The sequence below is a fragment of the Onychostruthus taczanowskii genome, unplaced genomic scaffold, assembly GCF_017590055.1.
Source record: "Onychostruthus taczanowskii isolate IOZ18803 unplaced genomic scaffold, ASM1759005v1 scaffold40, whole genome shotgun sequence".
In the NCBI taxonomy this organism is placed as follows: Eukaryota; Metazoa; Chordata; class Aves; order Passeriformes; family Passeridae; genus Onychostruthus; species Onychostruthus taczanowskii.
In genome coordinates this window covers 6,022,566-6,037,156 of record NW_024501460.1, presented here as the reverse complement: position 1 = coordinate 6,037,156, position 14,591 = coordinate 6,022,566, and the positions used below count along the sequence as shown (strand labels likewise).

General features: G+C 43.1%; 1 protein-coding gene across 2 annotated transcripts in view; it reads right to left on the bottom strand.

Annotated features, from left to right (window-relative positions):
* The window catches only part of SLC22A23 (solute carrier family 22 member 23), a 108,531-nt gene that overhangs the window by 27,528 nt on the left and 66,412 nt on the right, over positions 1-14,591 (bottom strand). For both annotated transcript variants that reach the window (XM_041413136.1, XM_041413137.1), the window contains exons 4-5: positions 7,517-7,685; positions 2,030-2,157 (exon numbers count right to left, since the gene is read on the bottom strand). In XM_041413136.1, coding sequence (XP_041269070.1) covers positions 2,030-2,157; positions 7,517-7,685 — 297 coding nt within the window. The remainder of the gene's footprint in view (positions 1-2,029; positions 2,158-7,516; positions 7,686-14,591) is intronic.

The following is a 14,591-nucleotide window of genomic DNA, read 5'->3' as shown; positions in this document are numbered from 1 at the left end:
CTCTTCCTACAGAAACACAGCTTCCCTCCAGGACTGCATCAGAAAAGCCTTTAAGTGTGCGGCTGCAGAAAGAGTTTAAAGAGAAAAAGTGAGGGAAGAAATAATAAAAAATCCCAACAATCTCGTCACCAACAAGGAGGCAGAAATGACCATGTTCTGAATTGTTTATAAATTGCAAATGGTGTTGTACTGACAACTGCTGTAATAAGTGTTTTTGCAGTCAGAGGATCCACAGTATCAAGGGGTGAAAGAATGCTCTGTTTTTCACATGAAAGGGAGTACCCTCCTTAAACAGGAGTGTACTCCTACCATGAAACTGCTGAGAAAAGTAATCAGTCACAAGTAATAGTCACAAAGCCATTCTGACATTTAGCATTCCTCCATGGGCAATATCATTATACAGGCTTAAATAAATCCCTCCAGCAGCCAGTTGTTTGTTTATTATTTTCCTTAAAGGAAACTCAGGTAATTAGTTTGTTCTTTCCCCTAAAATATGTTTTAGGGGAATTTACGTCAATTCAAAAAGCTGACTGGCAAAAGCCAAATTTAGGAATTGGTTGGGAGACTCCAAGGCCAATTGTTGGCTCAGGGACCTATAATTTCTCAAGATCCATAACTTATCCCAAGGAAGACCTACAAAAATGAGGTGGGGGGGATATCAACAGGTTAATGACAGCTCTCACACCCCTAATGCTTTTCAAAACTTTGCCAGAAAAATGGCATCTACACTGCAAAGCCACGTTGTGTGATGCAGATCCAGGAACTGTAACCCCAGACACACAATTACATGCAAGCCAGCTAATTAACACCAGTGTGCTGACTGCACCAAAGTTACCTAGGAATGTATACCAGAGATCCTGAACTGGGCTTTCCATCCCTCACTGATGGAGATTGCTTTATTCATAAGGCACTGATGTTAATGGTGACAGTTTTCTATCCTGGATTAAGCCTGCTCCAGTGCTGACTGACACCTTTAACACTGACTGATGGAAACTACAGTTAGGCCAGAGACCTTCAACAAGCATCAGACCAGTACAGAAACATCACTCTGACCCACTGGCAGAGCTACTGGCTGAGGTTCCCCTGCAGTCCCTGGGGTCAGAGCAGGTAGTGTTGAAAAAGCAGGGAAATGTTTCCGCCATTTTCTGACAAGTGGGTAGTCTGATAGAGATCGCAAATGACAGTGCAAAATGGGTGTTTATGGGCAGAATCAAGCCTGTGAGAAGGAAAAGGGGAGTCTGAAACAAATCTGGCAGGTGCACTGGGGAGATAAAGATCCAGAAGCTCTTTGCCTTTGTTGTAATTAGACAAACACACATACACACACACAGGCAGAGTCTTCTGCACAGCAATCTGCAAGACGGGATCTTGGCTTTTTCAGTGACAATTTTGGTGATGAGGGGAGCCAGCTCTTTCTAAAAGCATCAGTAAACCAAGGAATTGATACTTCAGACTCTCAAGCAAAAACTGCACCCTACCACTGTCACTTGTAGCAACCCTCCATCCCTAAATCAGCATCACTCAGATGATGCAGGAGAGGAAAGCAAAACAGCTCTTGGATGAAAGCTTTAAAGAGAAACTCTAATGTGGTTCAAGTTTCCCGTGGGGCTGGCACTTTAGAATAGGGGGTTTGAGTGCTGCTGCTTCTCCAAACCAACAGAGTAAGTGTTGGGTGATGGGCAGGATCCCAGCAAGCAGCTTCCTCAAAACACAGTTTCCAGAGGCACACAGAGCTGAAGGCGCACTCTTGTAGCCATGGTAAAATTCTTCAAGAGATGTCTCTAAAGACACACGGCACTGCAAGACAAGACTATAATTACTAGGACTGTTCAACAGGCCATGTAGTTTTTAACACAGTGCTGGAGTTTGGAATGGATTTTCAAGAGCAGAATGAATGAATGAATGAATGAATGAGTGAATGAATGAGATGATTAACAGGCAATAAATGTATAATTTAATTCTGGGCAGTGATGCCACGTGCAGCCTTTAGAGAAGAGCTGGGGGATTTGCAGTTGTCTGTCCAACTCACCGGGCACCACTCCTTTGATGTCGGTTTCTGTGCTCATCCTGTTCTTGTGCGTGAACTGAAGGATCAGTTCCTTGGATGCCTCAAACTGTTGTGTAGCCATCAACCACCGAAGAGACTCTGGGAAAATACTTTAAAGAGGAAAACAGGTTAGGGCTGCCTCCAATTTTCTGTTAGAGGATGAACTGGTAGAGTTTTAACTGCTCATTTAACCACTCAGAAGCCACACAATTATTTCAAAATACAGAAGAATAACTTATGAAACAAAAAAGGGGGAAAACAGATTCAGAATGTGCAAAGTTATGATATTTTCTTTTACCCTGATTCACAAATCATAGAGCAAATATCCTATCACATGGAAATATGACACATTGGAATTTTATAACATATTACGGGCGCTCTGTCCATTAATATAACCTGAAAGAAATGAGAGGAAGAGGCAGCACTGTCTGCAATAGACATTTGATGCCAAGAAGGGAGTGAATGAGATGAGCAGCTCACACATGGTAATTAAGAGCAAAGAAAGAAAACAGCTGACAGAAGTAATTTGGGTTCTCTTTTAAAGACAGATAAAAGAGAAGAATTACTTAGGATAATAAGCTTCCCTGACTACAGATAATATTTTGTTAGTTGCCTTAAAAACATATACATGCATACAGTTAAAAAAGTTCATTTTCCATCCAATTGTTTCTTACAAGTGCTGATATTAACCAGATTAATGAGCTTAACTGGTCACTATCCCTTTTTTTTCCAAATGAGTTTATTTTAATACAAAAGAAATACATAGAACAAACCCCCCAAACCTCCTATACTTCTATAGACATGAAAACTTCAGATCTCACTCTTTTTTTTCAGGTTAAGACCTTGGTTTTACTACTCTTCCAAAAGACCTTACTGAAAACAAATTTAACAAGTATTTTTAACTTCAAATACATAATGAAACAAACCACTGATCTTTGCTGTGGATGCCGCCCAGTTCTTGTACTTTTAAGCAGTTAATTGCACCATTATCATACTATCTCTTAGGCCTGATACAATTTGGAAGACACCTTAGCAAAGCCTCCAACTGAGACACAGAAAGTATTTTTGGAAGAAGAAATAAAAAGGAGCGAAATCAGGCAGACTGCAATCTAAGTGATATCAGCCAATAAAAATATATAACAACTATGATGACAGCCATTCAGCTTGACAGCTTATTTACTACCCCTTGTGCTGCACAGGTGACTTGGCACATCTTCCAGCAGAAAGTCTTGCAAAGAAAAAGCATTTTTTTTAAGTACTACAGCCTTAGCCTCTAAATCTGTAAGTTTTAGATTTTCAGCTGTCTGCTTACAGGTTCCAAACAACAAGTCCTGTGATGACCACCCACACGTAGGGGAAGGAAAGGAGCACAAGGGTGGGCATCACAAGCTGGGGACAAACATGTCTCTTATCTTCTGGGCCCTGCAGGTTTCTCAGACTGGAAGTGCTGAAGCCTAGCATCTTTCAGGTGCTCCATCACTCAGTGTGAGCAGAGAGAGGTTCCTTAGAGACATTTAAAAATCTGTGGGCTGCCTTGAGTCCAGGTCATCAGTCCAGTCACATTCAATAAGAACTCCCAAGGTCACAAATTCTCAAACAGTGTGACACACTAAATCTGGTTGCATCCAATGGACTCTCAAGGCCCAAGCAGAAGTCCAGTCACGTTCAATGAATTTCACAGCCAGATGCAAAAGTGTCACTTACTGAACAACAGGAATGCAGGTTCTTGGGTTGCTGGTGATAAATACACTGTCTGTGGAAGCACACACCAGTAATACTTACAGTATGAATAATGCAGCCATTGACAAACACATTAAATTGAGAGATGACTAAGTAGCACTAAGAGCATGATCACAAACACAAGCTTGCTTTTTGAATTTCCTGAAGAAGCACTCGGTATTGCTGTGTTCAAGTCTTACTCAACAGGTGGTGAGAGAGGAGATAGGTATAGCCCATTGACAGTCCCAGGATACAAAGGTGAAACCTCCTCTGACCCCCTTCCTCAATTAAGCTCAATTAAACATTTATAACTTTTTTTTTTGAGGGAAGGGAAAAGGTAAAGTTACAGGTGATGTAATTTCATGTTTAGGTTGGAATTTGGGTGACTTCAGTAATTAGCATATGGAGAGGGGTGTGAAAAGTAATACATACTTTTGAGCTAATGTCACAAAGTTCAGGTTTAGGTTACATTTTGGGTCATTCCTTTGGCTTACAGTTCCCATCAGCTACTTTGTTTTAAACAGAGCATGACCACAACCCCTCTGTGCCACTCCATCCTTTGTCTTCTGTCTCCCTTAGAGCAGTACACCAAGCTCCCTCAGTGTTCCTGCTCCAAGGTGTGCAGAAAATGTGTCCCTGGTGAACAATTTGAACCTGGTGAGCCAATGCATGCACTCCTTCCTGCTGACCTTTGGTTTTCAGTATTTTCCTCGCACAGCTGGCTGATAGTCTGCTACCTCCTCCTTCAGGAAGGAAAGGGCCATGCTTTCACAGTCATGGAAAGAACAGGGGGTGGGGTAGGGTTAAACTTTCATCTCCTGTTCCACAGCTGCTGCTGCTTGGGAGAGGAGAGGAGGATGACTGGAAGGCACACTGGGGAAAAAAGATATTAAGTTTGAGACATCCTAAGAAGAGAGAAGAATCCTTGATGAAGACCAGGAAGGTACCACATGTAGCTGGAAGGAGAACTGTGATTCTGTGCAGATGGGTGGAAAATGGATGCCCATGGAAAGGCTGTAATGTGTTGTCAATTAGGGGTCTGCCTCAGGTCAACAAACACAGTTATTGCAACTTTGTGTCTTGGTGCAAGTAAATCCTATGTAAAACACCAGAAAAGAACCAGCCACCTCTTCTATTTCTTCAGTTTTGGTTAGAGTGAAGCAGGATTTTATTTCAAATTATTGATGCCTTTACTGACATTCATGGTATCCTGTCTGGAGCTTCCTTTGTTCAAGGGAGAAGAAATAAGGTCTCTGTATAGCTGGAGTTCCCCTTCCCTTAAGGCTCTAATACCCACACACACTTGAAAGGAGTCTAACTTCTATTAAATTATCTTTATACACCTGTCACAAACCCCTGTGCCCATATCTGACTTACATGGGTGCCTTTCTGCCCTTCCAGAATTACCTACGAGCCCTGTAGGGGTATCTGCTCCATACTTTTGTATCCAAGCCCATACTTTTGCATCCAAGCCCATCCCTCCTAGACAAATCTGCTGCCTCCCCCTTTTCCCCCATCCATGCCCAGCTTCCCAATCCACTCAGCCATGCATCTCCTGGGGACTGTGTAGCCTGCCATGTGCATGTGGCCAACACAAGAACAAAACCATAGGTGGGAAGAGGGCTAAGTCCCAGCCAGGAGGGGCAAACAGCGCTCTCACAGCAGGAGATGGAAGTAAAGGGAGTACAGAGGAAGGAGGAGGCAGTGCAGGGGCTATTTGCAGCATCTGTTGACTCACTGCTTTGATAGGGAATTAGCAAGTAGTGCAGTTTCCCAGTTCTTTTATTACCAATCAGTTAGTTTTCTTCCTTTATCTGTAACAGCCGCTGAGGGTCCACGTTCCATTTGGAAGGAAAGAAAGAGATAATAAAATGGTAACACTTCCCAGAGAATATGCAACAGATGGAAGCGAAAAGCCTAAGAGAAAAGTACATACTGTACTGACAATATAATTGAAGAGGCATCCCAACCAAGATTCATTTCTGCAAATGCAAAAACCCTGGGCAACACAAATCCTGATCCTCTGGCTATTACCACTACTTCTCAAGCTGCTATGCTCCACAATATATAAGGGGGACTTATTTGCTTGGTTAGCCTGCCCTGTCCAGCTAAAAAGCCACAGAGTTCCTGCAGATTACAGAATAATTTTTAGTATTTCCTGTCTCTTTCAGTGTCGCTCAGGAACGACCTCTCAACAGGAATGTGTGAGACTATGCCAAGGCCCCATGAAAGATGTGTGGCCTCCAGAAGACCGGCTGAGGGATGTCTGCTCTCCATGCCATCCCCCATGTTCATTAGGCATCTCCATACTACTGTACCATTCTTTTCCAACTACTGTACCATACTTTTGGACACAAATGTCTGTAAATATTCTGTTTGATATTGTGTTTTTTCTAGTGGTGGACATCAGGTATTCCTGCTGGCAGCCATTACTATGAAGCTTGGAGCAGACCAGCATGTGTATAACATGCAGCAGGTAAGGGAGAGAAGAAGAGAATCACAGATTAACAAAACCCCTCTTCATTATTCATCAAGATTAACACTGTTAATCAAGAGGAGGCTATTTAAATGCTGCATGTTTGAATACAGGGGTAACCTCCCACCCCTGCTGTCATTATCTTGCAAGGGACTTGTAACTCTCCTGCGTGTACATTTTGCCCATGTTGAGGCATGTCTGCTTTGGGAATAAGCAGTAAAATCCCCACTGAAGGTTACCACCATCAACACAGGAGGGCTCTGTAAAAAGTTAATACAAAAATAGAACTGTTACATACTCTAACAAGTTTTTACATGTTGTAACTTGTCAGGCATTACAACTAGCAGCCTAGCTCACCATGGTACGTAACAAGCTTGGTCCTGCACAGAGTAGTGGCCATTTTCCTCATTTTTCTCAATGTACAATAATGAAATATTTTATATTGTTAGTGTTCTTATTGTTGTGGTTTTGTACAACACTACTCTCATAAGCCTCTGTTGTCTTACGCCGCCACTGCGTGTCACTATTAAGACAGAACAACAAAGACAGATTTTTTGGAATGCTTATAAAGTCATGGTGGAGATGGACCTGGCACTATTCCCAAGGTGAAAGCCATCCTACTTCTCTCAGATAGCTGTACCAACACCACAGTGCCACAGGCACAGAGGAGTGGGACCGAGTGGGAGTGGGGAATTCCTTGCAGGAACAATCCCAAGCCACTGCCTGGCACAGACCAGCCACCTTCATGCTTCAGCATAGCATGTGCTAATTTGGGCAAAATCAAGTCTAGTTCAGGGCTGACTACCTCATGCATACAAAACATCCAAGTCTGCTTGTTCCAGGGCTGACAGATGTTATTTGTAACTTTTATTGGATCAAAGAAACCAACAGTGTCAGTCCAGAACCACAACATAGGTATTAAGGGAAAATATAGCCATGCAGTTACAATCTGACAACAGCCAGGCTGGGATGCATCCTCTCAAGAACTATTTTAGTCCTTAAAGGGGACGTGACAGCCAGAATAATAACAATGTACAACTTCACCTCAGTGAAAGGGAACTGTCTCCCAAGTGTCCACTGTGTTGCAGGGTGTAGCATATGTGCAGGAGATTATAAAGTTTTATTTCTTGTTTCAAAGTCAAGCTTTGCACAAGGTGAATGGAAGAGCAAAGGGAAAGGCTCCTATGTATTGTGAAGCACACACACTTCGCGACAGTGGAGCATTTCCCAAGTCCAACATCAGGAGCCTATTGGTAGGAGGAAGAAATACTTACACCCAGTAAAACAGCATCAGCAGGAAGGGACAGATGATGACTGCCTGGAGGACCTGCCAATCCCTGCAGAGGGCAGCCAGCCCTGGCATGAGGAACTGCCCCGCCATCTCGATGAAGCTCGCCACCATGGTGATCATGAACCGGTGCCCGGGAGGACAGAGCTCTATCCCTGAAACACAGAGTACACAGACAATCAGCCCCCAACAGCAAAGACACCCCCAGGGCATCTCTAAGGAACTTAAAGGGAGTTCATGTCCTACAGAAGCTTTGGTCAAAGCTATGCAGAATCAAATAAGTTTTGCTTCCTCCCATATTTAGGCTCTAGAGAAGCCCATTAACAGCTGTCTGTGGTGCAAACATTGCAACTTCCATATGCCTGCTGTATCCTCACTGCCAGGCTTCCTTCATTCTCTGCCTAGAGAAGCATTTTACTTAACAATAGGGTGTTTATTTTTAAAAGGGGATGTATGGTCAAACACAAGCCAAAGATCTTGGGTCATGGTTTCTCACACTTCTCAGAAACACCACCTGCCTTTCCAAACAGTTTGCTGGGAGGCGGAAGAGCACAGCTCTCAGCAGGATTCAGGCACCCAGCTCAAATGGGATGCCACCTGCCCACAGCTTAATATGCTCTGACTCAGCCAATTCCAAGCTGGATTTTGCTGAGTGTGTTGTTTCTGGGTTTGCTTTTCCCAATAGCTTATCTTGGTCAACTTTCAAACAGGCCAACCTCCCATCTGTCTCATCCTGCCTTCCATCCTTCCTTTTGCTGCGGGGCAATTTACCACCATCAGTGGTATCTTTGGTTGCCTCAGCTGTCTTGGGACAAGTGGGTAGATAAAACTCAGTTCACTAGAGCAAATGTTTCCTTAAACCCTGAATTCTGGCTAACTTCATTCAGTCAGAAGATGAATTTGTCAGAATCACAGACTAACAACAAAATTTTTAAAAGTCACAAAAGAAATAGCAAACAAAAATGAAACAAAATGCAAACAAAAAATGGGACTGGCTTGCGGAAATTTTTTCACCAGTAGGACTGTAATAGAAGCCTCTAGATCATATTTCCCATTTGCCCACATTCACTTGCACAGACTAATACTTTAGCTCAATAAACCCGCCACAAATGTTGTGTAGCGCTTATTGGAATGCTGACACAGAAAGAGGCCTGTAAACATTTGTGATATGTTGCTGTCAGCATTGTTGCTTTTCTATGGGGTGTTTCCTGTGGTGGTTTTAAATTAGAATTTAATGGTTATTAAAAATTTAACAGAAAAGCTCTAAGAAAATAGGAAGAGATGACAGTTGCTCCTTCATTCACTCTCTAACCTGCAGTTTGCATTTATCACTGTAACACAGATTTAAAGTAACTGACTGGGAACTATCTTGTATATCAAATGCAGGATTAAACACCAGACATTTGGTTCCCTGTCTTTTCAGCCAACACAAAAACTACCAATGGATTTTTGCCAATAAAAAAGGAAACTGTATCTGTTGTCAGGCAGCCCAAATTTTCATTAACCTAACCACAAACACAGCAGCTTTGGAAATGAAAAGGGGAGAAAAAGCTCTCAAAGACTCTCACATGCTATAAAAGGCTTTTACATTTTAATTTGGTAAAAAAGATTAAAACGCAGAGCTCCTTATGACATTAATATGGTTTCATTCTTACTAATGAAGTATCCCAAGCCTAGGAATTTTTTGTTGTTCTATGCAAAGAGGTCACTTCCGTTTTATTTCTCTAATCTCCAAATATAAAGTGCTTCTGTTTGTTTTTCTAAACCTTAAAGTAACAGTTACTCACACTCCAATATTCCTTCATTAAGTACAAGGTCGAGTTTTGTTGCTATAGAAACAGGAAGTGTGCATTAGATATGTAAGGCTTTAGCATTTCAATTGCATTGCTCAGGTTAGTATCAGGTAAAAATAAAAATAACCGAGATATCAACTTTTATATAAAGTCAGGAAGCAGTGACCAAATAATAAAAGTATATTTTATTAAGTCACTGGTGCACAGTAAAAAACTCTGCATGCATCAGTTATTCATTGTGTAGAAAGGAAATAGCTTCAGAGATTGTTTAGCATCTATTTTCTTCTCTGGATTATCACATGCATATGATCAGTTTCTGCCCTTTTCTCTAAAAAAGCTGGAGATGACAAGAAAATAATCCCTGCTCTAGCTGGGTGATTGTGACTTTTAAGCAACACCAGCAGCATATGAAATACCACATCTCTGTTGAAATGCTTTACATATTAGGACAGCCTACTGACTTTCTAACATATTTGGCTTCAATTTTATATGATAAAAGATTCAGCACTACAGTTTTTAGCAAGAATATCTCAGTGAACCCTTTCCCAGGTCTGCAGCAAAGCCACCCTCCGCAGCAGCCTTGCCCTAGCAGCAGGACAGGCACCCAGCTGATGCTCACACTGAGGCCTCTGCGGCTGCAACAATTTCCACCCAGTTCATATGACAAAAACACCAACTCAGACAAAACCACTACAAGACTGAGATCAGCTTTACCCACCCATGGCAAATCCAGCAAGCAAGCTTCAGCTCTTCGAATCAATGAAAAGTTTCCATTTCAATTACTTTGTGGAGCATGGAGCAAACCCTCGTCATGCACACTAATCACAGAAATTATCATCAATACCAAAAACTCCCAGATACATCCATTTGCTCTACTTGGAAAATTTTGTGTGGGCAAGGAGACATGAATATGAAGATTTTGCTTCCTTGTCCAGCATTCCCACTCTATGCAGCTCAGTCAGAGCAGCAGATCCAGCTCAGAGACCTAATTTCCCCAAGGCCCAGGCAAGTGATCCTATGGGCAAGTTGAAACCTGAATGGAAAACTGTCCTGCAGCACTCGGGCAGCGAGATCAGGTGTGCTCAGGACACATGGGACAGATGCTCACAATCAATAGGCACTCAGCAACAGTGCACAAACAAGCTGGACCCAGACAACCCCTAAGGCAAAACTGCTCCCAGCCTGAGGGCAGCTGTCTTACCTCAGGTGTGACCCAGACCTGGGCCCCACGGACATCCCAGGGCACTGAACACATGAGACATGCACAGTGAATTGCACCTCTGGCTGGGAAATGTGGAAACCGGGTCCTGGGGCCACGTGTTACGCCACGAGCACTCAGGCTTGCTGGGGTGTGAGTGAGGGAGCCACTGAAGAAGCTCTGCAGCACCCTGGGTATCAGCAGAGAGGCATGGTAAAACCACAGGTCAGACAACAGCTTAACCATGCCAATGGAACAGGCACTGGTGACAAGTGACAAGGAACTTTACATCAGAAAGGGCAAAATGTCTTTGCTAACAGCTTCTCTCCCTGGCACTGGGATGGACAAACTGGGCTGGTATCCTTTACGACAGGTTTTCAGGCAACCTCTTCTGAAAAGGAGATGGGAAAGTGAGATAAAATCACCGTAAGTATGCCACAGCCTGACATCTGAAAAGCTGTCCTCTTCCCTTTCCAATTGTTTTTTCCCTCCCGTCCTCTCCACCTGCAGCAGAAGGAGCAGTCTAGGAACATACAGACAGGACACCAGGGAGAACTGCAGTGTCACTGGTTAACATCAGCTCATGTAGCCACAGAGCATGGCCCTGCATAGCCCACCTCCTCCAAATGCCACCAGGCAAGCTGTCACTGCCATGGAGGGACTAAGATCCACATTCTGTCCTTTCTCACTCGATCTTGCACTTGCACACTGGCAACAATCTGTTTCAGATTTCAGAAACCCTCTCGTTTTTCTTAGAAGGCTGACATTTATTCTCAGAATATTTGCTCAAGGATGAAAGGCAAATACTTCTATTTAAAAAAAAATAACGAAGTTAAGTCATTTGCAAATAGCACATCAAGAGGAAAAAGAGGCTACATTGCACTGCTTGAACAACTCTCTAGCATTCACTCGCCCATCTCCAGACCCAAAACACAAAGCAATTCTTGTTCTGCAGCCCAAGTTTTAACTCCGTCTGAAACCACAAGGTAGCAGCTTTTTGTGCCTTTCCAGTGTTGTCTCCCTGCCTAGTTTCCATTTGTAAGCCACCAAGACTGTAATTATATAGGAGTATCCCTTGGAGAAAATGGCCAAGACAAAGCACCTGCTGGCCAACAGCATTCACACTGAAAAAAATCCCCAAGGAGACAGTCTGATTCTAGATTCATGCTCACAGTTGCATATTATATTAAAAAAAAAAAAAAACCAACAAAACAAAAACCTCCAGTTTCTGTCAGCTTCCCCCATATTACTGCACACCCAATACTTTTAATTCCTTCCATCTTAGCACCCCTCTGAGCTGTTCCTCTTCTTCAAAAGGGAGGGAAAAAATGAGACTCAGGTGAAAAACACTCATAATTTGAGAAGGATTCTCTGGCAACATAGCTTTAGGTGTAAAATGTGGGACCCCAGAAATTCCCAGTGGCAGTAACAGCCTACAGCACCAAGGCTGTGTTTGCCTCAGCCCCAGCAGTTGCTCTGCTCAGCCAAAAGTCCAGCGCAGGATGTGACCTTGAGAAAGAATTTTGCATTTGGACTCTGCTTTTCATCAGAGCACAAAAGGAAAGAAAAAAACCTCGAAGAGTATTTAGTTTCCCAAGCTGTTCAGCACCTCCAGCACGTCCCACCACCTCCGTGCTCCCTGAGGTCACCCTTTTGGCACAATGAGCTCTGCCACCTCCGTCACAGTGATCTTGAAGACTGCTGGGAGGTGACCCTGTCCCTGCTGCTGCTGTGTTTCCTAATTCCCACCAAGCTCTCTCAAACCTCTGGGACCTTGTCTTCCTCCATCACTCTCTGTGGGATTTGCCCTCTGCTGTAAACAAATCGTCTCACTGGATTAACTAGAATAACACGGCCTCCAAGCTAGCTTTTGGCTAGCTCACCAGATAAAATTGCAGCAAAAACTATCAATAATTCCCAGACAAGTTTGTAGCTGGCTGCTAGGGGGACAGGAAAATAAAATCCAATATATCTGCTTATATACACAAATTTGCCTTTGGTTACTAGACACAAACTTCTAAGAGCTGCAAGCCCTACCCATGGGCTACGTACACGTCTCATCTCTCAGTCAGCACACTTCTGATTCAGTCCTGGCTGAAATGGCCTAGGCTAAGCCAACACTCACTCCTGCATGAATTTAGACAAGGAGCACATCACCTTGATTGCCTTTGCTGTCACCAGAAGGAAAGAAGCATCACGTGTAAATACAGTTTATTACGGAACAGCAAATGAAGTAACTTGTGGAAGTAAAGGTTATCACACACACTGTAGTGCACAGACAAACGCCAATTGATGTAAGCACAGGACAGAGACAGAGTGAAAGGGAAGGAAAAATCTAATTTCCTCTCTGGAGAAATCCAATCCACTGCCAAGAAAAGAGAACAGTAATAGACTGAACCTCCAATGGCAGAGTAATAGTATTATTTTCCCCTAACACCACATCAGGACAGAAGTTATTCTAAAATACACCTGTGAACTGACACAGGTGCTCCTTCAAAGGTACTTTTCTACACATCAATTTTGTGAGAGTTCTTTTAAACAGATGCTAGCCCACCATTTAATTAACACATTCAATAAGTGTCAAATCAGTCACCTGAGCACTGACATAAGCTGAGCTGACGGAGCTGTCAGGCTGGCACCAGGGCAGGCAGCCAGCACAACACCTCACCAGATGTGCAGCAGCACACTTAATTTCTGACCTCAATGGATTGCCTGGATCTACTCTATGGAGCTATCTTGATAGGGAAATATCTAATCAGAACAGAATTCTTTATTATCTAAACTAATTCAGATGACCATTTGATATACAAAGAACAGGATAGTGCCAAAACTGATGCCAGGCAAAATACCCTTTAGATATACTGTGAAGCCTCACAGAGTGGCATAGCATGAAAAAAGTAAATATAGCTACACCTCTCATGCAAAATCCAACTAAAAAACATGGTGTAACCTTCCCTCTCTTTACTTTCCACGTGCCTGACTTGCTCCTGTAAGGCACAAATGAGTAACACACCATCCCTGTTTCAGGCCTGGTACTGCTCCACTGCATCAGGGTATTTTAGGAGATCTTCTCTGAGCTGCAGACAGTCTGTAGCTACCCACAGGTGGAGGGTTTGGACCACAAGCATGGAGCCAGGTTGGATTCAATGCAGGTTGTTTATCTTCATTAACTCAGTTGCAGAAGCTGTGGACTTCCCAGGCGCAATGTAAATGTAGCAGAGCAGGGCAGGGCAGGGCAGGGCTGACCTCGGCTCCTGCAGGGACAAGAGACCCTGAGCAGAAGCTGCCTGATCAGTGTGTGGGATGCAGAGATGTCTGCAACCATACCCTGCATGCAAGCTGTCACCCAGGGAGCATCAGTGGCAGGGAAAGAAGCACGTGTCATTCCTCAGTTAATCCCATGGCATCTGCATTTGGCAAGTTTTACATTGCACAAGACAAACAACATCTTACAAAACAGATGGCTGACTGCATAAGAAACCTTTAATACACCATGCTGCCTGCCATATACAAAGTAATAAACCCAAAGAAATGTTAAATCACATTTGAGGTGCTGCAGTTGCCATCTATCCTACTTCCAGAGGAAAGCAGCAGCAGCATCTCTGCAGCTCCCAGCCAACACTGACTTTTGGTGACAGCTCCTGGATGTGAATAACAGCATTCTGAAACAACACGAGGAGAATGCCCCCTGGAAACCCAAACAGCAGTAACAAGGAGCATGAGAAATGAGTAGATAGAGAACATACTAATTTCAGTATAAAGATAGCTTAATTTAAATGCAATTAAAAAGTGATTAAAAAGCTTTACTATGACATATGTTTTTATGTATGTTAACTGACATCTATAAAAAAAAAAATTCTCCTCTGCCTCCAGTCTAAAATTTCCTACCCCCCTGAAGATATTCTCCAAACCCATGCAAATATTTGATTATTTCTGAAAAAAGACTGAGATTGCACAGAAATATTTGGGACTCTTTCTTGTTCCAAAAAGGTAGCTCTCTCTAAAGGAAATGCACAATTGGTCACAGCAATGCTTTGCAAACCTAACACCTCTGCTGTTCACAACAGCTG